Source organism: Protopterus annectens, chromosome 14.part0, assembly GCF_019279795.1.
Source record: "Protopterus annectens isolate FY-2018-M chromosome 14.part0, PAN1.0, whole genome shotgun sequence".
Lineage (NCBI taxonomy): Eukaryota > Metazoa > Chordata > Ceratodontiformes > Protopteridae > Protopterus > Protopterus annectens.
The window spans coordinates 727,511,422-727,539,114 of record NC_056748.1 but is presented as its reverse complement, the minus strand read 5'-3'; the positions used below and the strand labels follow the sequence as shown (position 1 = coordinate 727,539,114).

General features: G+C 44.1%; 1 protein-coding gene across 3 annotated transcripts in view; it reads right to left on the bottom strand.

The window, feature by feature from the left end:
- LOC122789199 (solute carrier family 22 member 15-like) overlaps positions 1–27,693 on the bottom strand; it is a 1,485,835-nt gene that overhangs the window by 773,147 nt on the left and 684,995 nt on the right. For all 3 annotated transcript variants that reach the window (XM_044056469.1, XM_044056468.1, XR_006362790.1), the window contains exon 8: positions 24,151–24,236. In XM_044056469.1, the coding sequence (XP_043912404.1) occupies positions 24,151–24,236 (86 nt within the window). The remainder of the gene's footprint in view (positions 1–24,150; positions 24,237–27,693) is intronic.

Genomic DNA, 27,693 nt, shown 5'->3' with positions numbered 1-27,693 from the left:
CCAAACTGGATACGGTCCAATGACTGAAGGTTCCCAATGTCTCTGTTAATGAATTCCATGATGATGCGCTCCACAGCCTTGCAGACCAGGCTAGTCAGGAGGCTTACAGAGCGATGGTTCCCGGGATCCATTGTGACTCCACCTTTGTAGAGCGGGATAACTGTTGCTGTGCGCCACTCTATGGGTACGTAGCTTGTGGAGAGGCTGAGTTTGAATAGTGTGTTTAGGTGAGGGGTTAGTTCATTTTGGAGCTTGTGTAAGACACAGCCTGGGACACAGTCTGGTCCCATTGAAGCTGTATTTTTGGCTTTGGATAGGGCTGTTTTAACCTGTGTATCACTGATTGCCGGGGCACTACATCCTTCTGGTATGGTTATGGGCCCTTTAGAGGGTGAGAGGGGGGTGAGGTTTGCACTAAACCTGTCCGCCAGAATGTTGACAATATCAGTCGGTTCAGTGTATTTTGTGCCATTCTGCAGTAACTCAGAGTAGATCTGAGAGGATCCACTTAGGTTCTTGACGCAGCTAAAGAATGCTTTGTGGTTATCTTTGGAGTCCTTGGCAATTTTTCTTTCGAAGCTAGCCTTGGATGATTTTATGAGGGATCATAGTTTCTTGCTGATACTGATCAGGGATGTCTTTCTTTCTTGGGATTTTACTCTTTTCTGCACTAGTTTCCTCCTTCTATTGTATAAGAGTTTTATGGCAGGTTTCCTTTTCTTGGAGTGAATCTTGGTTTTGCTTGGGATAGCATGATCCATGCATTCTTGCAGGTGCTCATAGAGTGCTTCTGTAAGGGATTCAGTAGCTTGGACAGTGTTGTCCTTTAGCATGGGGGCTATGAACCTTTTCACCTCGGTCTTAAGTAACATGACGTTTGCTTTTGAAAAGTTATTTGCGGTGGTTTCCTTGACTGGGGGCGGAATGTGGATATCCAGAGTGATTAGTCTATGGTCTGATTTAACCCGCGAGGGTTTGACCTCCGGTGTAGAACGCCAGTCACCCATGTTGGTGATGACCAGGTCCAATATGTTGTCACCTCTGGTGGGGGTGTTGACCAGTTGATCCAAGGCATTCATTAGAGATTATAAATTCAAGGAAGCATTGGGCAAGGGAGTTAGTACTTGAGTAGTTCTCCCAGTTACTGTTTGGGTAACTGAAATCACCCAATATTAGGGCGTTTGGTAGGACCTTCATATTGTCCAGTGTCTCCAGAAACGTGGAATGGGGGTCCTGGGTCATGGTGGGTGATCTGTAGCAAGCTACAATTTGAATTGCAGTTTTGCCTGTTGTTAGTTCCACATGGATGATCTCTGAGGCACTGTGCTGTGCCACTAACCTGGAGGTATGGGTATCCCTGATGAATATGGCTACATCCCCACATTTTGTGTTTCGGTCCGGGTTCTGTGGCAGAAAAGTATGGTATGAGTTATAGCCTGGTAGTGCTGGGGTGCTCTCTGGTGCCTTAAACCAGGTTTCTGTTACTACACAGATATCGATGTTCTCCATAATGAGAAGTGCCTCGAGTGCATGCATTTTGAGGTTTAGACTTGTAGTATTACCCTCAATTTCTGGTTACTTGTGCTATTTACGGTGGTGGGTTTGTCTTTTGAGCCTTGCCTAAAAACGGCACTATGGGGCGGCAAAAGTCTTGGCCAGTATTCAAAAGCCTAAGGGTGACAGGTGCAAGCCATCTCTTGTGAAGCAATGTGGCTTATCGAGCATGTCATCCCAGGTGGACAGATACTGGATCCCCTCTAAATGACACTAGAAACTTAGCCAATTGTTGAAATTGATATTTTTTTCTTTATACTGTGGCATCATTCTTGGTGGGGGCAGGATACTACTCAGGGTCAGGGCCATACCGGCCTGGGCTACGTGATCAGAGAGCTCTTCCATGTCTCTTTTCATGTAGTCCAGGGAGGTACGTCTCAGGTCATTCACACCAACATGGACAATGACAAGAGTCGTATTCGTACTTGTTCTGGAGTGACCTGAGTGCTTGTGTTATGTGGCAGATCCTGACGCCCGACAGGCAGCTAACTGTAACATTCTTGTCCAGCCTAGTTAGTGGGACATCAGTGTGCCTGACTATAGAGTCACCTATTACTAGTGCGTTGGTATGTTATTTTGCCTTAAGGGCTGTGATTGTGTGGCACACTGATTATGTCAAGTATGTGTTTCATGGTTTGTGATGGGGTGTGGAGGTTGCTTGGGTGTCTGCTTTGGAGATCTCGGTTACTTTTGCAGTTTTTTATTTAGAGCCTTCGAGTACGTTTTCGTGTATTTGTGTGTATTTGCTGGTGTTGGTTTAGTAGGTCTATGTGAGACTGGTGGTGTGTTGCAAGTATTTTCCTTCTCCTCTTGATTGTCAGTTCCAGTCTTGGGTTGATAGAGCTTTGCCTCCAGTTTGGTTGTATAATTGCATCTCTCGCATATATTAGTGTTTGGTGGTAGGAGGAGAGGGTTGTCTGTGTACATGAAGCAGTTGTAACATTGCCTCAAAATGCCCAGATTCACCAGTTGGACTGGAGAGTACACCTGAAACTGCCCTTTGGACATGCCTGAATGGGTAAAGTGAGCTGTTTTACTGATTAGCTGGTAGGGACGAATAGAGAGCCTTGCCCCACTAGACAGTATAGGGGGTCTAGTGCTAGGGTTAATTAGTGCTTGCTATGAGTTTTGAGCAAGTGCTAGGCTGTGAAATGAATGGTTTGAGTGCTTAAGTTGAAAGTTTGGCTAGTTCCAAGAGAAAAATTGAAGAGCAGACTTTGTGGAGCCGGGAATAGTTTAACCCTAGTGAACCAGCACTGCATGGCGCACAAATGCGGTTTTTACAGCAGGGAAGTTAAACAGAGAGAAATTAGCCCAAAATGGCCAATAAACTACTAACTTCTGGGCTACAGCAAACAAGGTGCACAAATTTCAGAAAGAAACAGATCAAATAAGCAGGCACAATAAGCCTTTAACCAGAAATTCCCAGCTCAGAAGGGCAGAATCTAGCCTCTCTTCCCACAAGAGTGCAGACTACAAACCTTCTTAATGTAAAATAACTGGCCTGAAGCCCAAGTGCTTAAACCAGAACTTATGCGCTTTTAGAATAACAGACACTGATCCTTCAATCATTAATTCCCAACTTAGAAGGATGTAAGCTACCTGTCCTGCCACAACAATGCAGTCCACAAACCTTCTTAATGTAAAACAACTGGTTTGAAGCCAAAGTGCTTAAACCAAAAGGCTTAGAATAACAGTTACAATTTAATCAGGCTACTACTAAGCTTTAATAACTGCAGCAGAATAATACAACGGAGTACTTTTAAGAAGAAGCACAAGCAAAATAAGGTAATAAAGTGGGAAGAAACAATTACAGTAAAAGCAGATGAATAAACTGCATTTTGTTAAATATATATATAACAATAGAAAACAAGCAAACTGATGTAAACAAATTACCCAATTAACCAGTAAAAAAAAAAATCAAAACAGAGCCCTGTTCCAGCAGTCTTCAATCTGACAAGTTCTAACAGCACACTCCTGCTACTAGGGCACAGGGGAACCTTCTCCAAAAAAGATGGCCTGGATTATTCTCAAGTTATACAAACAAAGCTAGATTCAGCAGGCCTGAATCTCGTCTATGCTACAGCAGACAAGGTGTACCAATATCAGAAAAAAAGGTTCAAATGAGTAGGCGCAGTAAGCCTTTAACCAGAAATTCCAAGCTCAGAAGTGTAGAATCTAGCTTCTCCTCCCACAACAGTGCAGACCACAAACCTTCTTAATGTAAAATAACTGGCCTGGAGCCCAAGTGCTTAAACCAGAACTAATACACTTTTAGAATAACAGACAATGAGCCTTCAATCAGCAATTCCCAACTTAGAAGGATGTAAGCTACCTGTCCCCTGCCACAGCAGTGCAAACCACAAACCTTCTTAATGTAAAACAACTGGACTGAAGCCCAAGTGCAATAACCAAAAGACTTAGAATAACAGTTGCAATTTAATCAGGCTACTACCAAGCAGTAATAAATGCAGCAGAATAAACAAAATTGAGTACTTTAAAGAAGAGGCAAAATCAAAATAAGGTAATAAAGTAGGAAGAAACACAAATGCAGTAAAAACAGATAAAGTGCAAATTGTTTTTTTTTTTTGTTTTATATATAACAAAAAACAAACTGATTTGAACAAATTACCCAATTAACTGGTAAAAAATCTCAGAACTGAGCCCTGTTCCAGCAGTCTTCAATCAGAGAAGTTCAGGGCCTAAGTGGATATGCCTACTCAAATGTTCTCTCCGTATTAGGCAGGAAGAGCTAAGTAGACTAGATTAGGATAGAACTATGATAGGGCTGAACAGATGGGAATGGTAGTGGTGTCTGAATCAAAATATGATCTCACTGAACTAGGTTGAGTGAGAAAATCGAGATGGGCCCAGGAGGAGAGTTCAAACACAAATTTATAGGAGGGGAGGTCAATTCCAAAGCCACTAAAATTAATACCACAACAAGAACAGGGAGGGTGGGTGGGGAAAACTAACTGCAGACAGGGAGAGAACAGAGACACAACTCATAATTTTCAGTAAACAAATAAATAAGCAGATAAATGCAGTACTATTTTTAACAAAATATTCAATGAAACAATAAACAGAAAGAATAAAATTCAGTACTATCTTATAACACTGCAAGTTTGTACTTATCTCATCTTGTAATAAAGCTGATGTATGGTACGCAAAAGCTAACCAAACGGCTCTAGTATGCAACTATTCAGCAGAAATGGATAAGAAAGAAAGTACAGTTGTGTACACTTACCATAAATGTAGATGTTGAAGTGTATTCACTGTTGCAGTCATTACATTTGGGTAATCTGCTGGCAGGTTGCCCTCAGTCGGCCTGAATAACAAAGTCTTGGGTCCTGCATTGATTGATGTCTCTTCTTCCATGACATCAGGTAGTCAAGGGTATAAAACATGCAGCCGATGCCATTTTAATCAGTTTTTCTTGCCCCAGATGTCAGGTGCCCCCCAAATGGGGAGAAAAAATATATAAATAAACTGTAAATATATAAATGCACCTTAGAAACATAAAATTTACCTTCAACTAAAAGCAAATACACCACAAAGGCTTTTGAGTATAGTGAAGGAAAGAAAAGGTATAGAATGGGGAATGGCAGGTGGATAACCCGGACTGCAACAGTGAATACACTCGAACATCTACATTTATGTTAAGTGTATACAACTGCACTATGTTCTCCGTGTTTCACTGTTGCAGTCATTACATTTGGGTAGAATCCCAAAGCTATGGTTGGGAGGATGGAAGTAAACAGCATTAGGAGCAGCTATAAGGCCCTGCAGGACTGCAATGGCAAAGCCTGCCCTAGATTTAGAGAAGAGAGGTAAATGACAATGCTTTGTGAACGTATGAACAGCACTCCAAGTAGCAGCTTCTAGAATGTCTTTGTTTGGGACCCCTCTGAAAAAAGCTGCTGAAGTAGAGGAAGCCCTGGTGGAATGGGATCTGATCCCCTTGGGCACAGGTTTATCATGGTGCAAATAGCAGAAATAAATGCATTGGCTTATCCATTTAGAAATAGTCTGCTTTGATATAGCCTTCCCCTCTGATCCTGCAGCAAATGCTATCAGTAGTTGCTCAGACTTTCTTAGAGATTTTGTCCTGTTTAAGTAGAATCTGAGTTGTCTGTGCACATCCAATGAATGCAGAATCCATTCCCCCTTGTTCTGCGGATTTGGGAAAAATGTTGGCAGGTGAATGATCTGGTTAAGAGCCACACTGTATACCAACTTAGGCATAAAGGAAGGGTTAGTCCTGAGGGCCACCCTGTCCGGGTAAAATATAATGAAAGGCTCCACTGCCATGAGAGCCTATAGTTCCGAAACCCTTCTAGCTGAAGTGACTGCCAAAAGAAAAGCTGTCTTCCACGATAGAAATTTTATATCCGCAGTAGCTGCTGATTCAAAAGGAGGTAGGGTGAGTTTTTCCAGCACAAAATCGAGGTCCCATGCAGGAGTTGGTGTTCTCCTGGGGGGGCCCTAAATTTTTGGCCCCTCTGAGATACTGTTTTAACAGTGGATGAGAAAAGAGGGGAGGATCTGTGTTGTAATGAGCCGAGATGGCAGAGGCATGGATTTTTATTGAAGAAAAGGATAGGCCCTTGTCAAGCATCTCAGTTAAGTAGTGTAAAATCTGAGGAATATTGGGCCTTGCTGTGTCTATTCCTTGTGCTTGGTTCCAAGCACAGAATCTCTTCCATTTATCAGCATAAGATTTTCTAGTACTAGGTCTTACGGCTTCCAAAATGACATCCATCACAGGTTTACTAAGAGATGTGGATTAAATAATTAGCTGATTAGCCATGCTGCAAGATTCAAAGTTTGGAGCTGAGTGGGCAGAATTTGATGGTTCTGCTGAGACAGTAGATGAGATGTTTGAAGCAAGTACCACGGAGGAAGGTGTGACATATTCCTTAGAAGCAGGTACCAGTGTTGGCGAGGCCAGTCCAGAGCAATTAGAATCATTTTTGTTTTTTCCTGTCTGACTTTTAGTAAGACCTTGGAGAGTAGAGGCAGAGGGGGGAAAGGCATAGACTAATAGGTTTTTCCAGATGAAAGATAGAGCATCCACTTTCCATGCTTTTTTGTGAAGAGTTCTTGTGCAGAATTTGTCCAACTGATAGTTTGGGGAGAGGCAAATAGATCTATGTCCGGGCTTCCCCACTTCTGCGTTAACATGCTGAAGATTTGTGGATCCAGTTTCCATTCGTGCGGGTCCATAGGGTTTCTGCTTAAGTTGTCTGCCAGAGTATTTTGCTTTCCTGGCAGGAATTGAGCTTGAAGATATATTTGGTAAGTCAGGGCTGTGTTCCACAAGGCCATGGCTAGTCTGCAAAGGGGGGTAGGAATGGGTACCCCCCTGCTTGTTTATGTACCACATAACTGTGGTGTTGTCCGTCTTTATCGGTAGTTGTCCTGGATGAAGTAAGTCTTTGAAGACTGTCACAGCATTCTGAACAGCTAGCATTTATTTATGGTTGATATGCAGATGCATTTGGTTTGGGCTCCATTTGCCCTGAATGCATCTCCCTGCCAGGTGGGCCCCCCACGCATAGTCTGATGTGTCTGTAGTTAGGGTTTGGGTGGCAGGGGGTAGAGTGAATGACAGTCCCTTGTTTTGGTGACATGTCTTTGCCCACCAAAGAAACTCCTGTTGTAGGCAGGAAATGAGAGGAATCATTGTTTCCAGGCTGTGACAATGTTGACTCCATAAACTTTTTAGGTATCACTGAATTTTCCTCATATGCAGTCTCGCATATAGAATTAGTAGAATGCAGGATGCCATGAACCCCAAAGCCTGCAGAATTTGTCTTGCAGATAACTGGGTTTTTGTTGCCATTTGATTGAAATATGCTGTCAATTGTATTTGTTTGTCTGGCGTGAGGTAAGCCATCTGGGCAGTTGTATTCAAGCTTGCACCCAGGAATGTAATTATTTGCGAGGGTACCAGTTGCGATTTCTTTTCGTTTATGGTGTACCCTAGGCATGCTAGAAGCATTTTTACAAATGCCAGATGTGAAGAAGAGTGCCCTTGTCCTCTGCCTGAATGAGACAATCGTCCAGATAAGGAAAAATTTGAATGTTTCTTTGTCTGCAGAATGCAATTACTGGTGCCAGGCACTTTGTAAAGACCCTGGGCGCAGTAGATAAGCCAAAGGGTAGTGCAGAGAATTGGTAATGCAAAAAACCTGCTTTGAAGCGGAGGTATCTTCTGCAAGACTCTCTTATTGGGATATGCAGGTATGCCTCTTTTAAGTCTAGAGTTACTAACCAAGCATTCTTGCCTAGCATAGGCAGTAGCTGTTGTAAAGTCAACATTTTGAATTTTGGAATGTCCAGGAACATGTTCAGAATCGATAAGTCCAGTATTGGACGCCATGACATGTCTTTTCTGGGTACCAGGAACAGTCTTGAATAAAATCCTTGTCCTTTTTCCTTTTCTGGTACCGGATGAATAGCCCCCATATCCATGAGGGACATGGCTTGTTTCTGGGCCTCTGCCCACTGGTTTTGTGGCAGATCCGGCCATCCGTTTGGAATTGGCAAGGTATGGAAATTAAATATGTACCCCTGGGATGCTATGTTTAATACCCACTTGTCCTGGGTTATTAACTGCCAAATGTGAGCATGAATTGCTAGTTTTCCCCGCAAGGGGGCTGCCAAAAGATAAGTGCTTGGAGATGGCAGAGGAGAGTCACTGAGACTGCTTACTGTAGGGTTGTGCTTTGTTACCTCCAGATTTGGAGGTGGAGGCACCCCATTGCACTGACCTGTAAGATCCCTGTGATTGATATCTGGAGCCTTTTGAGCGCCTGGGTTTGCCCTGAGTGGCTCTGTTGGACACAGGAAAGGACCAATTTTCTAGTAGGCCAATGCCTACTGAACCTGGATGGCTGCACTTGCAAGAAATCTTTTACAGTTTGCATAGATTTAGCTTTGTCTTCCATTTTCTTTAAAACCTCTTCTGCCTTATTACCAAAGAGAGTATCATGCTTCAAAGAGGCATCCAACAATTTAGCTTTAACATGATCGGGCAGATCTTGCTCCTTGAGCCAGGCATGCCGTCTTATCACAGATCCAGTAACGGCGGCCCTACAAGAGGCCTCCAAGGAATCAAAACCACATTACAAAGTATGCTTTCCAACCTGTTCTGCTGAACGCAATAAATCCTGTACCTCTATTTTCCACACAATCAGAAATCAACATAATTTTCTGTTTCAGTAAGCCCGTAACATGCTGTTGATATTTAAGCATAAGAAACGTTTAGTTATGTACTTACCATAACTTTAGACGTTTGGGATCCATCTCGCCTACATTCTGTACTGAAGGGCTCCGACTCAGCACGCTATGCTATAGAGCGAAGCCTCTTAATGGCTGAGCTATTCTCTATCCCAGGATGCACCACCACTAATCCCCCAGATCTTGTTTGTCCGCATTCATGCACACACACATAACTGTTTATATAACATTGCCAGATGTTTCAAGATGAAACAATAGAATTCGGACCGTCCGATCTCTTCTGATCTCTAAGGCAGGGGGAAGGAGGGTGGGTTATTAGGAATGTAGGCGAGATGGATCCCAAACATCTAAAGTTATGGTAAGTACATAACTAAAAGATGTTATGTGATCGTATCTCGCCTACATTCTGTACTGATGTGACAGCGTCCCTAGCACCTAATTCCTGGGTGGCTCACTGGAAAACACTCCTGAGCACTGTGGAACCAAATGAAGCTCGCCCTCGAGATGCCACATCCAATCTGTAGTGGGAAATGAAAGTGTGCGGGGAAGACCACGTAGCCGCAGCACAAATGTCACTAATGGCAAGCTTAGAATGAAATGCTATTGAAGTAGCCATAGCTCTTGTAGAGTGAGCTTTGACAGAGGTTGTAAGCTCTTTATTAGAAGAGGAATAAGCTTGAGTAATACAGTCCCTGATCCATTTGGCAATAGTGACCTTTGTGACGGCTTTGCCCAATTTATTATCCGAAAAGGAGACAAACAATTGATCTGTTTTTCTTGTTTGTTGGGTCCTGTCTAAATAAAAACGCAATTGCCTGTGAACATCCAATGTGTGGAAGATGTATTCCGCTTTGTTTGAGTACTTTGGAAAGAAAACTGGAAGTTCTAATGACTGTTGCAGGCAAAAACTGGAACAAACTTTAGGGACAAAGGATGGATTAGGCCTGAGGGATACTCTATCTTTGTGAAAAACCAGGTACGGTGGTTTTACAGATGGAGCTTGAAGCTCTGAAACCCTTCTGGCAGAAGTAATCGTGACCAGAAAGGCAGTTTTCCAAGAAAGAAATTTCAAATCACATGTTGCTGCCGGTTCGAAGGGGGAGGAGGTTAAGGCACGTAATACCACATCGAGATCCCATGGAGGAGCAGGATGAGAAATCGGAGGTCGTAAAAGCGCAGCACCTTTCATGAAGGTTTTACACAATCTGTTGCTCATTAAAGGTGGGTTTATAGATTCATGAAAATTGGAAATAGCTGCCAATTGGACCTTGATGGTAGAGACTGAAGAACCTTGATTGAATAGGAAGTTAGAAATTTCAGGACTTCCGATACAGGAATAGTGATGGGATCCAGACCCCGGAGTTGAGCCCAAATAGCAAATCTCTTCCATTTGCTAGTATACAATTTCTTAGTGGCAGACTTGTGGGCCGATGATAAGATATGTATGACTTCCGGGTCTAAGGTATGATTCCTGACTATAGTCGGAAGAGGAGGAGCCAAGCTGTTAACTTCAAAGTGTGAAGGGACTGATGGAGTTGTCCCGACTGATGAATTAATAGGTCTGGGATCTGATCCAGGAACCATGGACCGTCCAGTGCATATTTCCGAAGATAGGGGAACCATACCTGACGAGGCCAGTAAGGGGCAACTAAGATCATTTTGCTCCCCAAGTGAGACGCCTTTTGGATCACTCTGGGAAGGAGGGAAACTGGAGGGAAGGCGTATAGCAAGCCGGTGGGCCAAGGATGGGCTAATGCATCCATAGGACTCTCCCCCGGAGCTGGAGTGAGAGAGAAGAACTTTCTGCACTTCGCGTTCAGTGGGGTTGCGAAGAGGTCGCAACAAGGAGTTCCCCATCTGCTGAAGATCTGAGTTGTCACTGCATCGTTCAGAGACCACTCGTGAGGAGAGAGGATAGTTCTGCTTAGTCTGTCGGCTATCACGTTGGATTTGCCAGGGATATGAGTTGCTACCAGAAAACGTCTGGTCGCCACTGCCCATTCCCAAACTCTCATGGCCTCTCTGCAAAGAGGGTAGGATCTGGTCCCTCCCTGCTTGTTCAGATACCAGACCACTGACATGTTGTCGGAGTGAACGGCAATTACGCCCTGAGGGAGGTAATCGTGGAGGGCTTGTAGAGACAGAAGCACCGCCCTCATTTCTAAAATGTTGATATGAAGGAGACTCTCTTCTGAATGCCATTTGCCTTGGACTGACCTGCCCAGGAATGCCCCCAATCTGGGAGGCGTCCGTAGTCAAAGTGGCCATAGGAGGAGGTGGAACAAAGGGTCGTCCCTGATCCAGATTGGAGGGCACCAGCCACCAGCGAAGGTCCCGTTTGCAGGTTTCCGTGATCCGTATGAGGTGACTGAGAGGGAGATCCTGAAAGGACCACTGTGTCGAAAGAAGCCACTGGAGAATTCTCATATGCAATCTTGCTAGGGGGACTAGAAGAACAGTGGCTGACATAGAGCCCAATAGCTGCAGGACCTTCCTGGCTGGAGCTTCGGATCTGAGAAGCAAGGCTCGGACTTGAGCCTGTATAGTTTGTATCCTTTCTGTAGGAAGATAGACCCGCATTCGGTTTGAGTCTATCTCTACTCCGATGAATCTTATGCGCTGAGATGGCAGCAACACAGACTTTGGCCAATTGAAGGTGATTCCAAGGGAAGTGAATAGTGATATTGTGGCTTGTAGGTTCTGCAATAGTAGACTCCTGGAGGTGGCAGTTAGGAGCCAGTCGCCCAGATACGGAAACACCTGGAATCCTAGACTCCTCAGGTGAGCAGTCACGACCGCCAAACATTTGGTGAACACCCTGGGGGCTGTGGTGAGACCAAAGGGCAGCGTGCAGAACTGAAAATGACTGTCTCCCAGGCTGAAACGCAAATGTCTCCTGGACGCCTGATCTACCAGGATGTGGTAATAGGTGTCCTTGAGATCTATGGAGCACATCCAAACACCTTTCTCCAGCAGTGGGAGAATGGATTGTAAGGTGACCATTCGGAACTTGGACTTTTTGACTGAACGATTTAGAATGCTGAGATCCAAAATGGGCCTCAAGTCCCCGGTCTTTTTTGGCACCAAAAAGAATCTTGAGTAAGTCCCTAATCCGATCTGGTCTGCGGGGACCGGTTGGATGACTCCTTTTTGAAGCAGCTTTGTGACTTCTATGGCTGCAATTTTCCGTTGACTGGGTGGCGGGTCCGAGATTTTCTTGGACGGAGGTGGGGAGTGAGAAAAGGGGATGGCGTAACCTCCGGCGATAATTCGAAGCACCCATCGGTCCTGAGTGATACCTTCCCAGGCTTTTAGGTGCCTCGAAAAACGACCCCCGACTGGCTCCGGAGCTGCACAGTCGGGCAATCCTTCAAGGATTGTGGAAGGCTGAAGAGCCACGAAAGGACTCGTGGTCTCCAGTGTTGCAGGGGCCTCTGCCGCCTCTGGGACGGCGTCTTCCAGAAAAATTTCCCCCTCCTCTGCCTCTAGAAGGGGGATCGTCCTGCTGCAAGGGATAAGACTTCTGGGATTTACGGAACCACATTTTCCCTCCTCTTTTAGCCTTGGGATAAGGCCGAAAGGGAGTGGAAAATCGTGCTACGCAGTCAAAGTCTTACCTTCTTGCTCGCAGCGGGTCAATGTGTCCTTTACCTTGGGTCCAAACAAAGAGGACCCATCAAAGGGAGCGTCGGCAAAGGAAGAATTAAAGGCTTCCGCAAAATGACACAGGCGGAGCCAGGCTTGCCTCCGTAGAGCAATACCCGTACCCGCCGCTCTACTCGCCCCCTTGGCCGCATATGAAATGAGCCTCATGGACGAGTTTGATATCGATGACAGCGTAGCCAACTGAGAGCCAACCGTCTGGGCCAGCTGCTCAGGTAGGTTACCCAAGAGGGTATCTGAAAGCTCCTTGATCAGATCCCTCTGAAATCTAGTGAAGTGCGTTAAATAGTTCAGGGACCTTAAGGTAAAGGCCGCTGAACTGAGGGTGCACTTCCCGTACCAATCCATGCTCCTAGACTCCTTATTAGGAGGATGGACGGACGTCGAAGCCTCTGCTACATCTTGTTGGGTAGCAGATGCCACCACCAAGGCATCTACAGCCACACCTTTGGTCAAAAACTCCTTCTCTGGGGGTGCTGATAAGAACTTATTTGGGCGAGCAGGCACCGGTTCCACAGAGTCTGGATGTTCCCACGCCCTTCGACAGATCAACTCTAGGAGCTCGTCGAAGGGCGGAGACACCTAGGGGGCGGAGGGCTGAGCCCCGAAGGCCTTGAGGAACACTGACTCATTAGCAGAAGGGGGGGGTTTGGAATGCCAGCCGCCTCGTTGTTTGAGGGCTTCCAAGATGTCTGCAAAGGAGACATCTGAGGATGACTTAGGGGACCCCTCCGCATCATCAAGATCGGTGTCTGACGTGAGAGACTCATCGGGGGAGTCGATGTGCTTCCTCTTGCACGGTCTTTTCCTTGGGGGTTCCTCTGAAGAAGCTTCAGAGGGACCTCCAGGAGGGGGGGGACCCCCAGTGGGGGTGACCTCAGGCCCCGGGGCTCCGCTGTCTACAGACAAGGGGGACTACCAAAGACCCAGTCTCCGTATGTAGGGAAGGTGCTGGTGAGACCGTGGAGGTAGCCAAAGAAGATTTGACCAACGCACTCCTCATGGCCCTGAAAGCCGGACCGCCAGAATCCTGGGAAGGTCCAACCCCCATGGCCACAACAGTAGACGGTACCCCCGCAGCCAACGCACCGAGAGGAAGGCTCGGAACTGAAAACATCGGTCCCGAAGCATCCCCCCCGGGGCCGACAGAGGAGGTCCGTGTACCGAACTCCGACTCGAGAGCCGGGGTTGAAGTAAGGGTAGGGGCCGACCCGAAAACCTCCATCGGCTCCACCAGCACCGGCTCCAATGGTGCCGAGGCTGTTGGAGGAGGAACCAGAACTACAGGGTGGGCCATCGGCTCCGAAGCCGAATGGGCTGGAGCCGAAACTAATTTCTGGAATACAGGAGACTGAAACAGTCTTAGGAGCACCCTGTCGATGTCTGAATCCGACATCTTGGAAGATCGGGAGGAAACCGATCGGGTCCGAACCGACTTCTCCATCGGCTCCGAAGGACTGAGGGGGCCAGCTCCGAATAGACTCGACCAGTATCGGTGCCGAGGGAGATTCCAAAACAATTTCCCTCGGTGCCGAGGAAGGCTTCGGCGCCGAAGGGGAAGAGTCTGAGCCGGCAACCCTCATCGGCTCCAAAATCAGTGGAGCCGATGAACGTGACCCGCCTCTCGAAGCCCCAGTCATCGGCTCCGAAACCAGAGGAGTCGAGACTGGAGGCATTGAGGCAGACCGTTCCGCCCTCGGCTCCGAAGTCCGTGGAGCCGATGGAGAAGCCTGCCTAGATTTCTTAGTAGTCGGTTCCGACGGGCTGGTCGGAGCCGACGCTTTCTTTTTCTTAGTTGAAGAGGAAGAGGAAGATAAGGCCTCCTCGAAGGAGGGTTTGATAAGCCCTTTCAAGATTAATTTATTCTTCCTCTCTTGGAGGACCCTAGAGGAAAAAGCGTGACACACGCTGCAAGACTCCCGTAGGTGCTTGGCACCTAAACAGTACACGCACGAGGAGTGATCATCGGTGATGGACATTTTATAACTGCACCTCGTGCACTTCTTGAATCCTGAGGGTCTATGTTCTTTGGACATAATGCCTGTAAACCACTCACTATAACAGTAGAAAAAAACACTATCTATGTCAGTAAACAAAGATTTTAACAACAATAAAATCCTTTTTTTTTTTTTTTTTTTTAAAGAAAGGCCAAAAATAACAAGTACAATACAAGTACAACAAACACCAAAAAGGAGGGCCAAGAACCCTCTAACTTAAACAGGTACTTGACCTCCCTAAAAATAAGAAAACTCTCTAAAGAATAGGGGAAGGCCCCTCTAACTTAAACGGAAACCTTTCCCTAATCAATCACACAAATTTACCACAAAATATTACCAAAAACGCACAGATACACAACGATAGCTGTTAAAACAGCTTTTGGGTAAATAATAAAGAATTTCCTGACAGGAAAACTTTAAGAAAAAACAGCACTTAGCTCAGCCAAGTTTGAGACCACGTCCTAGCTTGTAAGCGGCAAACGAGATCTGGGGGATTAGTGGTGGTGCATCCTGGGATAGAGAATAGCTCAGCCAATAAGAGGCTTCACTCTATAGCATAGCGTGCCGAGTTGGAGCCGAGGATCGGCTCCAAGCCCATCAGTACAGAATGTAGGCGAGATAGGATCACATAACATCTGGCAGTTTAAAGCCCTGATTGCCAAGGTTGCAGACGTATAAACCTTCTTACCCCATCTATCCAGCGCCCTGGAATCTCTATCAGAAGAGGTAGGATTTTTGGCTGTAGAAGCCTTTACAGTCTTGGGACACTAACAAATAGTTTCAAGATCAGCAGTAGGATTTTTGAAAAGAAATTTGTGGGAGTCAGGAACCCTGTAATATCTGTCTGGCTTACTAGGAGCTGAAGGCAGGGAATCAGGAGCCATGCTTGATTCTGAACACACCATCAACAATGTCTAAAACAGGAGGTATAGCCAAAGGCCTATACTGAGGAAGAAGAAGGAAATCCCTAAGCCTCTTTTTTGATTCAGAGAAGTTCGGACTCTCTCAGTGAAACTGTTCCCTTAAAGTATGCAAAGTCTCTCCAAAAGAGTAATCCTCAGAAAGAGATGCAGATGGGATGGATTCCTCTGCATCAGAATCCTCATAAGGTGGAATAGATAATTCCTGATCAGAAGAGGAATCAGAAGAAATGGAAACCTGATATGAAGATTCATAATCAGTGCCTTGCCTAGGCTTCTTAGCAGGGGGGGGGTTGGGAACCCCTGATCAAGGTAATTAAATCCTCAGCCATTTTGATCATTTGTTTTGTAGGCATAGGGGCCTGAGCACATGGCTCATGCGTTGGTTTTTTTAGACAAAGAAGTCGTTTTGACCTTGTTTTTGTTGATGGCGTCAGTTTAATATAAAAAAGGCCTGAAAATACCCTCAGAAGCCGGTGCCTGCTCAGCGGCTCCGGACCCGGGAGAGACATCCGCGGGTTCAATACTTTGCGAATCTCGCGGCATACTGGATTCCGAATGGGTCTCGGTAGAGGCCTGCGACTCAAAATAGTGGGTATCAGGGGCTGCGAAAGCGCCTCACTGAGTACCGGTGAACCGATGACTGGCTTAGGAGAAGCTTCATCGGTTTTGGACCTCGACGGTCTGTTTCTGTCTTTTTCATTGCGTTTTTTGTGAACTCCAGTAGTCAGATTGCTAACCGACGACATTTCAGGGTAGTTACATCTTGAGCCAAAATATTTAGAAGCAAAAATATACCGACGCTTAATAGTGCATTGGTTAAATTTAGCACAAAACTGACAGCAGGGTACATTGTGATCAGGGCCTAGGCAAGGAATACAGTACAAATGAAAATCCTTACGAGGTATTTGCTTCCCACAAGTAATGCAATTATTAAATTTTACTGACCGGTAAGGAGCAAGAAAAAGTTTCCCCAATGGGGTACTTAGCTTTAGTTTGAAGACTTTGGTTCTGAAACTCGAAAACGAAAATTTCAGGAGTTGGCTGACAAGCACTTGCGAAATGCTTCTGATTCGGGCACCGTGCGGCAATAAAGACTGATTAAAATGGCGTCGGCTGCATGTTTTATACCCCTGATGACCTGACGTCATGGAAGAGGAGACAGCAACCGACGCAGGACCCAAGACTTTGTTATTCAGGCCGACTGAGGGCAACCTGCCAGCAGATTACCCAAATGTAATGACTGCAACAGTGAAACATGAAGAAAGTACAGTTTTGTACCTACCATAAATGTAGATGTTCGAGTGCTAATACAGCTGCAGTCATAACAGATGGGTTCTCTGCCGTCAGGCGGGTCATCGGTCGGCCGAATTCCAAAGTCTAGGTCCGGCGTCGGTTGTCGTCGCTTCTTCCCTGACGTCAGTGCGACAGGGGTATAAAAGAACCAGCCGACGCCATTTTCTTCAGTTTTTCTTGCCCCAGATGTCAGGTGCCCCCAGAAGGAAGGCAATACATAAATTTATGTAATAATGCAGTGCAATATAATCAAAAAACAGTAGTTGCAAGCAAATACACCATAAATGAATACCCCAATCAATTTGTATGAAGAGGTGTTAGCCAATAGGCCTGTCCCAAGACGGGAAGGAGGGAGGGAAACCTGGACTGCAGCTGTATTAGCACTCGAACATCTACATTTATGGTAGGTACAAAACTGTACTATGTTATCGTGCATACAGCTGCAGTCATAACAGATGGGTAGAATCCCAAAGCTAAAAAAGGGGTGGTAGGCACTAGGTGGAACTAGGAGGAGCCAGGATGCCCTGCAAGACTGCAGTGGCAATGCCTGCTCTAGTTTTGGAGTATAATGGTAGCTGGTAGTGCTTGGAGAAGGTATGCACAGAACTCCAAGTGGCTGCTTCCAAAATATCTTTGGTAGGAACTCCTCTGAGGAAAGCTGCAGAGGTAGCTGTGGCCCTTGTGGAGTGAGATCTGATGCCTGCAGGCACAGTTTTACCATGAAAAGGGTAACAAAAGCATATGCAGTGGGCTATCCATTTTGAGATTGTCTGTTTGGAAATTGGCTTCCCTTGAGCTCCTATAGCATAGGACACAAAGAGTTGTTCTGATTTTCTGAAAGGCTTTGTTCTGTCCAAATAATAACGTAGCTGTCTGTGGATGTCCAAAGAATGCAGTAGTCTCTCCCCTTTGTTTTGAGGATTAGGGTAAAAGGTAGGTTAGTGAATAGCCTGACTCAAAGCTACCCTGGATACCACCTTTGGCATAAAGGACGAATTGGTTCGTAAGGAAACTCTGTCCTGATGGAAAATGATGAAAGGCTGCACAGACATGAGGGCTCGTAGTTCCGATATCCTGCGAGCTGAGGTGATAGCCAGAAGGAAGGCTGTTTTCCAGGACAAATATTGCAAATCTGTTGAGGCAGCTGGCTCAAAGGGGGGCAAGGTCAGCTTTTCTAGAATGAAATTGAGGTCCCAAGTAGGTATTGGTTGTTTCCTTGGGGGTTTTATATTCTTAGCCCCTCTGAGGAACTGTCTTAAGAGGGGATGAGAGAATAAAGGAGGATCAGTGTTGTATTCTGCAGAAATGGCTGAGGCATGGATTTTGATGGAGGAGAATGAAAGTCCACTGCTTAGCAGCTCAGCTAGATACTGTAGTATCCGAGGTAAATTCAGTATTCCAGGATTCTGGCCCTTTTTCTCATTCCAGGCACAAAATCGCTTCCATTTTGCGGAGTAAGCTTTCCTAGTAGAAGGCCTTCTGGCCTCCAAAATGACATCCTGCACCTCCTTGGAGAGTAGGGTCTGTTGTGAAGTTAAGGAATCTTCCATGCGGCCAGACTGAGTGTTTTCAGCTGACTGTGAAGAGTTTTGAAGCTGTGCTGAGTCAGAAGAAGAGGCATTAGAGGTAGGGTCCATGGTGGGGGAATGCGTCAGGCTCCTCAGGAGTGGGTACCAGTGCTGTCTTGGCCAGTCTGGAGCAATGAGAATCATTTTTGGTCTGTCTGCTTTGGTTTTTAATAGAAATTTGGGCAGCAGAGGAAGAGGTGGAAAGGCATAAACTGTCATTGTTGTCCAACTGAAAGAGAGAGCGTCCACTCTCCAGGCCTGTGGATGAAAAGTCCTTGAGCAGAATTTTGTCAACTGGTGATTTTTGTGGGAGGCAAAGAGATCTATGTCTGGCCTTTCCCATGCTTGAATTATTTCTGTAAAAACTTGAGGGTGCAACTTCCATTCGTGTGGGTCTGTCATATTTCTGCTTAGGTTGTCTGCCAGTGTATTTTCCTTGCCTGGCAAGTACTGTGCTTGAAGTTCGATTTGTAATTCCAGAGCAATGTTCCAAAGTGACATGGCCAGCCTGCATAGGGGGTATGAATGGGTTCCTCCCTGTTTGTTTATGTACCACATTACTGTGGTGTTGCCTGTCCTTATCAATAGTTGGCCTGGATGCAGAAGGTCTTTGAAAGCTGTAATAGCATTTATTACTGCTAGCATTTCCTTTTGATTGATGTGTAGGTGCTTTTCTTTTTGGGACCATTTGCCCTGAATGCACCGATCTGTCATGTGCGCCCCCCCCAGGCGTAGTCAGAGGCGTCTGTTGTGATGACTTGATTTGCTTGAAGCTTGCAGAACGGGAGACCTGTGTTTCTTTGGCATGCTTGAGCCCACCACAGAAATTCCTTTTGAAGACATGGAATTAGTGGTACTATTGTTTCCAAACTGTGGCTGTGTTGAGACCATAGGTTTTTCAGGTACCATTGAAGTTTCCTCATATGCAGCTTTGAACATGGGATTAGTAGGATGCAAGATGCCATGAATCCCAGAGCCTGCAGGATTTTCCTTGCAGTCAGCCTGGTGAAATTTGCTAGTTTTCTGAAGTATTGAGTTAGTTGCCCCTGCTTCCCTGGTGTGAGGTAGGCCATCTGGGTGTTTGTGTCCAAGTTGGCACCCAGGAAAATAATTTTTTGTGAGGGTATTAGCCTTGATTTCTTTTTGTTGACTGTATACCCCAGAGAATTCAACAACATTATTACAAAAGCCAGATGTTTCAGAAGTATGTGCTTGCTGTCCGCTTGGATCAGGCAGTCGTCCAAATATGGGTATATTTGTATCCCTTGAAGTCTGCAGTAAGCAATTACTGATGCCAGGCATTTCGTGAATACTCTGGGCGCAGTAGATAAGCTAAAGGGCAATGCAGAGAATCGATAATGGGTTGAACCTGCAAGAAATCTGAGGTATCTTCTGCAATTTTGTCTGATTGGGACATGCAGGTATGCCTCCTTGAGGTCCAATGTTACCAGCCAAGACTCCTTACCCAGCATGGGAAGAAGCTGCTGTAATGTGAGCATCTTGAATTTTGGCACGAGTAAAAATGTGTTTAGGATGGATAGGTCCAAAATAGGTCTCCAATCTTTTCCCTTCCTTGGTACCAGGAAGAGTCTGGAATAAAAACCTTGACCTTGTTCTTGAGTAGGTACCTCTTAAATAGCTTTCATGTCCATGAGATCTGAAATCTGTCTTTGTGCCTCTGCCCTTTGATTGTGTGGCAGGTTTGGCATGCCTCTCTTTTGTGGAAGGGTGTGAAAATGGAATCTGTAGCCTCTGTTTATAATTTCCTGGATCCATTTGTCTTTTGTGACAATATGCCAATTTTTGGAAAATAATGCCAGTTTTCCACCTAAGGGTGCTGCCATTTGAGCCTTGCTTGGCATGCAAAGGGGAAAGTCATTGGGTTTGCTTTCTGAATGGCTGTGAACTATCCTCACCACCTCTTTGTGTAGGAGCTTGCCATTGTCTGCCTCTAAATGATCCTTGAGATTGTCCTCAGCCCCTCGGGCGCCTGTATCTACCTCTTTGGGGTCTGTCCGTGGCTGGAAAGGACCAATTTTTGGTAGGCCAATTTCTACTGAAACGTGGAGGTTGTACCTGTAGAAAATCTTTCACTGTTTGCATCGATTTAGCCTTTTCCTCCATTTTCTTTAATACCTCCTCAGCTTTAACACCAAATAATACATCTTTTTGTAGAGGGGCATCTAGTAATTTAGCTTTGACATGATCTGGTAAGGTTTGCTCCTTGTGCCAGGCATGTCTACATATGACTGATCCTGTAACAGCAGCTCTACATGAGGCCTCTAGAGCATCAAAACCACATTGCAAGGTATGTTTACCCACTTGTTCTGCACTATGCATCAAATCCTGCAACTCCTTCAAGTCTGGTTGTTCAGGTTGTGACATTTTGCTTCTCAACTGTGATAACAGAAACTTTTGGTACTTTAACATATGGAACTGGCAGTTTAATGCCCTCATGGCTAAGGTGGCCGAGGTGTATACCTTTTTCCCCACCTTTCTAAAGATCTGGAATCTCTCTCTGAAGGTAATGGATTTTTAGCAGTGGAGGCCTTAATTCCCTTGGGGCCCTGTGAGATAGTTTCTGGGTCAGCCACATGGCTTTTGTATAAGAATTGGTGTGAGTCAGGAACCCGGTAGTACTTGTCAGGCTTGACTGGGGCTGGAGGTAGAGAGTATGGGTTAAGGCAGGCCTCCGAATACACATCATCTAGTATGTCTAAGACAGGAGGTATAGCCAGAAGCCTGTGCTGAGGGATTAAGAGAAAATCCCTAAGCCTTTTCTTGGAGTCTGAGTACTCTTGGCCTTCCCAGTGGAAGTGTTCCCTCAAGGTATGCAAGGTTTCCCCAAATGAGTAATCCTCAGGGGGGGGGGGGACAGAGGGAATGGACTCCTCTGCATCAGAATCTTCAAAAGGGGAGTATGAATGTTCCTGTTCATCAGAGTGCTCTGAAATAATGGAGGCCTGGTCCGAGGAGGGGGATTCTTCCTCCACTCTGGGCCTTTTGTCCGGGAGGGGGGGGATGAGAACCCCTGATAAGAGTAATTAAATCCTCAGCCATTTTAAGCATCTGTTTTTTAGGCATGGGGCCTGGAGAAGGGCCCTGTGTAGCTTGTCTCTTAGAATGCAAGGCTGCCTTAGACTTAGTGAAAGACTTGATGGAAAAAGAAGAGGAAGGCCTGAAGACACCTTGAGAGGAGGCAGACCTGTCTACATTCTGAGTTTCACCACCTAGAGTGGCTTCGGTATCTGTAGTCGGGGTGTGGGCCGAGGAGCCTGCGACCTCGGGCACAGTAGACACCGCCAATGAAGTGTCGTCGGTAGGCAGGGGCTGCGTAGGTGCCTCGCTGAGAACCGGACCACCTGTAGTCGGCTTTGGCGTGGTGTCGGTAGAGGCCACGGACCTCGTGTGTCGGTCCTTATCTTTGCGTCTTTTAGTCAAAACTGGAGTCGGAGTATCCGACGACATAATGTAGTTACATTTTTTGCCAAAATAGTGCTGGGCGAACTCCACCCGACGCTTAATGGTGCGTTTGTTGAATGTAGCACAAAAACAACAGACCGAGACGTTGTGGTCTGGGCCTAAGCAAGGAATGCAGAGGGAATGAAAATCCTTATGCGGTATTTGCTTCCCACATGAAATACAATTATTAACTTTGTCTGACATCGGACTGAGGCAAGAAAAGTTTCCCCAACAGGGTACTTAGCTTTCAAGAAGACTTCAGTTGCAAAATTTTCATAATTTCAGGAGCTGGCCGACCGGCACTTGCGAACTGCTTCTGCTTCGGGCACCGCGCGGCAAGAAAGACTGAAGAAAATGGAGTCAGCTGTTTTTTTTATACTCCTGTCGCACTGACGTCAGGGAAGAAGCGACGACAACCAATGCCGGACCTAGACTTTGGAATTCGGCCGACCGAGGACCCACCTGATGGCAGAGAACCCATCTGTTATGACTGCAGCTGTATGCACGATGAACATCATCATTACATATACACACACACACACATTACATGCATACACACACACATTACATTCACACACACATGCATTACATGCACATACACACACACACACACACACACACATTACAAGCACACACACAGATACAAATATACACATTACATGCACACACATACACATTACATATACACACACACATACACATTACACACACACATTACATACACACACATTCCTTACACACACACACATTACATACACATGGTTTAAACAAACACATGCCCATTAATTCATTACTGAAATTATATTCTGCAAAGGTCAAGAAATTTTATATACTGGGAATTTTATGCATTATTCAGACATTTTAATTGACTGGTTATATGTTTACGAATGGTTTTGGAATGTTTTCTTTTTTTTTAACTATGCTCTTTTTTACAAGGTTTTCAAAACATAGTTATATTATATCATTTCTTTTTTACATTATGTCATTTCCTTTTTTTTTATATTGTGTCAATTCCTGTTTGAATGATTAAGTAACAGACAACTTGGCTCTCTGGTAAATTCACACAATAAGATCCGCACTCAGGTAAACAACACGTAAATAACAGACTAACAAAGCCCAGGAAAAACTAACTAACATAGGTTAAGCACTTTCATCCCTATCATCACTTGGGACTTCATCAGAACAATTCACTATACAGAACACACCCTCGTAAATACTAAAGAGACACCCAATTAAACTTATTAGTTAAAACAATTAAAAACAATTAGGCTATTTTCAAAACACTTAGGCTATTTTCTTAAAAGGCAATGTGCCCCATACCTTTTTAAAAAAACAAAAAAAAAACTACAGTACAAAACATCTAGATAAGCAAATGCATAAAATATACTCATTTAAAAAAGTATTTTTGCTAATATATAATGTTTAACATAAAACAGTTTATATAGAATCATTCATTTGTTTAAATATTTGTATTGTTTTAATTAATTAGTTTAATTGGGTGTCACTTTGGTATTTAAGAAGGTGCATTTTGTATAGTGAATTGTTCTGATGAAGTCCCAAGTGATGACAGTGATGAAAGTGCTTAACCTATGTTAATTAAAGTTTTTCCTGGGCTTTGCTGTTCTGTTATTAACGTGTCATTTACCAGAGTATGGAGCTTATTGTGCAAATTTACCAGGGAACCAAGTTGTCTGCTACTTAGTTGTTTTGTGGCTCTTTTCTAGCGTTTTTTGTTATTAGGCCTGTTGAATTATATAAATTCCTGTTTAGTGAATTTTCTTCCTTTTCTGATGACATCGCTTTTTGTATGGGATTAAAGTGGGAAAAGTAAATCTGTTGGAATTGTACAGCCATCTGCCATTTTTTTTTTTTTTTTTTGTGGGGGAAAGTGATGCTTGTTGCGTTTTTCGTAGTTTCTAAGTTATTTCATAACTGAACCTTCATTGGACTTATTTCCTCTCTTTTTGGTGTTAGTAATGGTGCTATTTTGGAATAAGGACATTGTGTGCATTTTATGTGCTTAGTCATTTTTGAGCTATGTTCAGCCACTACAACACTGCAGTCAATTACCCTCTCCTTGATAAGTTGAGACGAAATGGATGACATCGGCATTCAAGCATTCTAATGTGGGATCCAAGGCATCAATCTCCTTGATGGCTAAAAGGTCTTGTGCTGGTTTAGCATATCTCCTACTTTCTTGCTCACTTTTCTAATCAAATTGTATTACAGAACCATGGCAACAATTTTCCCCAAATCAAATGTTCATCACAACATACTAGATCAATTTCACTAATCAATTTTAGACCAAAGGAAATCCAGTAAGTATACTTTATTGGTGCAATATACAGGATCCAATTCTGTAAAAAAAATTTGCACACTTTAATTATGAAAATCTAACTATGCTACTGCAAACCTTTTGCTTCACTTAATAGCACTGTGACTTACCAGACTGTTCAGGTAAAACCATAGTAAATATACATGCAAGTCCTGAAAACACCAAAAATCCAGCCATTGTTTTGCGCCTTCCTGCCCTGAAAAACACAAATAAATAGAACATAAATCAAAACAGTCATAACTATTATGAACACTGACACTTTAAAACTCAACTAATCACAGCTACTAAAGTGAGACAAGTAAATCCAAAAGTGTACATTTTCATTAACATGACTATTTCCAGCAAAAAAAAATCAATAGCAGAACAGAAAACAAATGTATTTTGTTAGCAGAAAAGGAACTTGCCTGTTTCCACTCAAATGGATAAATGGCAGCTATGCCACCATGGTTTCTCCACTATCCAATAGGACAGGTAAGGTAAGACATGGGATAGGGCTGCTGTCTTAGGCCAGTCGAAGTGGTTGAAATTCCTAAAGGTCCTGCCAACTCATAAGAATGTGACAAGGGTGCAGAAATATACTGCAGATGCAGATTTCTCATCATATACTATCCACAGGCTTATATGATGCATTTTCCGAAGGACTTCACACTTATTTGGTGACTCAGTTACCAGAAAACCCAAAATGATTAAACTGGATAATTTCAACAACTCTAATAATGACATGTTAACATTCCTCACCAAGTATTTTTTATTGAGATTTCTCAAGTTTGCTCAGGTGATTGCTCCTGCTGGCATATAGGTTCTATATTATATCATCGAATGCTTAAAAAAGTGAACGCTGATTGATCGACCTAATTTAAGCGAAAGCTTACAATCTCGAACTATCAGAGCAGCGATTTTTTTACCAGGGAAAAAAAATCTCTGATCCAAAACAGATACACACAACACAAGCACACCAAACAAACAGAAATCCACACACATACACCTAAAATCTGATACCTAACCCTACACTAAACTATGCACACACCACTAACTACCCACTTACCTTAACCCAAACCCTAACCCTAAGGTCTGTCACTATCGCACACTCACATCACCCGCTCCCCAACCCTAACTCACTTAAATCCGCCCTAACCCTCATGCCCGCTCAATCGCACACACACCTAACACGAGCCCTAACCCTAAATCACCCTAACACTCACATCCACACAATCGCACACTTACCTGAATCCGACTGGTAACTTTCCACCATAACACTGAAAATACCGAAGCAACAGAAACGGACAACAGAATTCTTTCCCTAGGAAAAAATTTGAGTTTCTGCTGCTTCGATATTTTGCAATTTCGCAAAAATAAGTTCGATCAATCAGCGTTCGCTTTTTTAAGCGTTCGAGGATATAATATAGACCCAACATATAGCAGGGCCTCAAATAATTAGTGCAAGTGATTGTAAAAGTATTCTGAAGTCATGGAAAAGTACTAGAAAGAAACTTCTTGAAGTTTCTGTTACCTTAGCTTGAGGCACTGTTTCTTATTAGCCACATAGCAGAATGGAAACGTGCTCATTATTAGGACAAAATATAGATAACAAGCATAAAATGTATTTACTACTAACTTGGCATTTTCCTATTGGATATAGGATAGTGGTCTGCTAGATGAAATGTACTGCTTTGTTATATTTCTATTGGATACCAACAGTGGTTTCACAGACAAAATTTATTACTTTGATAAGATTTTCTATATTTTGTTTGTGAAATCCTTTGTTCGGGGAGACATCTGAGTACTGTCTCCCGCACATGTGTGTTATTCTATTTGAATGAATGACTTGTACTTTGAACTGCCAAGAGACTGAAGTAGTTAAGATTCTATCTAGCTTAACAGCTGGCATGAGAGCTGGATTTTTAGGACTTTTGGGAGCTGCTTCTACAAAAACAAAAAGCACTTTAATGGGCCCTCCAACAGTTTTCCATCAAGTCCATTTTTCTGAAGAATCAGATCACAACCGCACTTTTTTCTCCTTTTGTTTGCTTTCTTTCTTGGCAGATTTGCAGATGGCCAAAGGTACGTTTCATTTTTTTCTGCATGACTGTGGGATTAGTAGTGTGTGGATATTTTTCCACTTTTGTATTAACATTGTAAAATCATTTTACAATGGGAGTGAGTGTGGGATCCTTAAAAGGACCTAAGCACAGGACAGCTGCCAGGCATATGTATTTTAGTGTTCTAAAGACAAGTTATTTGTATTTAGATAAATTGCACAAACTGACAAAAAAAAAATGGTAAACTGACTTTTCTCCCCTGCAGGAACTTTTGATAGAGGTATTTTATTAACCTTGCAAAAATGATTTAAAGAATAGGGTAACAAAGTCCCTGACAGCTGCTGTTCAGCTTTTAACTCTTGGCAAACAGAACCTAACTATATGGAAAAATGATTTATTGTCCATAGTCTAAAACATAATACAGCAAAGCTAAAAACTCTTATAAGCTGCAAATAAGACAATTTACTACCTTCAGTGTCAGGCTATCGGGGGCAAGAAGACTCTGGACTTTATCCCCTTAGAGAACTTCAGAAAATGCAACTTAATCATGATGAGTTGTCAGAAGATGACTGTGTTCTTAGTTTAGAAGTACTGACAGCACCACCTCCACCTTATAATGAGCCCTCTCCTGCTCAGCCAGATTTTACTGCTCCATCTTCTTCCCCACAGTCTTTACCACTTTCTAGGGGACATACCTCTCCTGCAGCTACTTCCTCAACTGCCTAGATAAGCACCTCTTTGGCTGCCTCTTCAACTGTCTATCCTCAGGCATTGTCAGAGTATTTTCCCTCTCCTGTTACTTCCCCTGTGTTTAATCATACTCGTTCTAAACTATCCCAAAAAGCCAAACATACAGCTACATCAAGTTCTAATGACAGACAGATAGGTGATGCAGATTCTTCCCTAATGTATGTTGGTTTTCCCAAACTTCATAAACAAAAACCTTCTTCTAGATGACAGGTTACGCTGGACACGGTCACTCAACTCCCTATAATTATAGATGGGGATGGTTATTTTGGTTCTGACAATTTAATCTGGACACAGATGATTATAATTCCTCCTCAGATGGGGAAGACAGTTCAGCAGTAACTTTTCCAGCTGCCCAGCTGCACCCCCTGTATCAGGTTTCCAATCCTGCCCATGGCAGAGATAATACAATACCTTCCATTATTAATGTGGTAAGTCCGGGGTCTGCCATAGATTTCCAAACCATCCTAAGTTCCCTTCCACCCATTTATACCAATACTACCAAATATGCTAGAATTTTGAGAGGACACGACCAATTGCAAAACCCCATGTTACAGGATCTTAGAGCTGTGCTAGAAATCTCCATCCTACCTGACCTCTTTAAACATATTTGGGATCATGCACAAATACCAGACCCCACTCCCCAAAACACTGCAACCGAGGCATTTCAGAATGCTAGAAACCGACTGCTCCAAGCTATTACTGTAGTGTGCCCTCCTGTACCTAACTGGTTGCACATACTCAATGGGAAGATGAACCTGTTGATTCTTAGCTACGTCATATGACTGACGCTTCTGAAGCATATTCTGGCTACCCAGAGCACACTGAAGGGCCAGATGCAAGTGGCCTCTCAGCCACTTTTGCGGA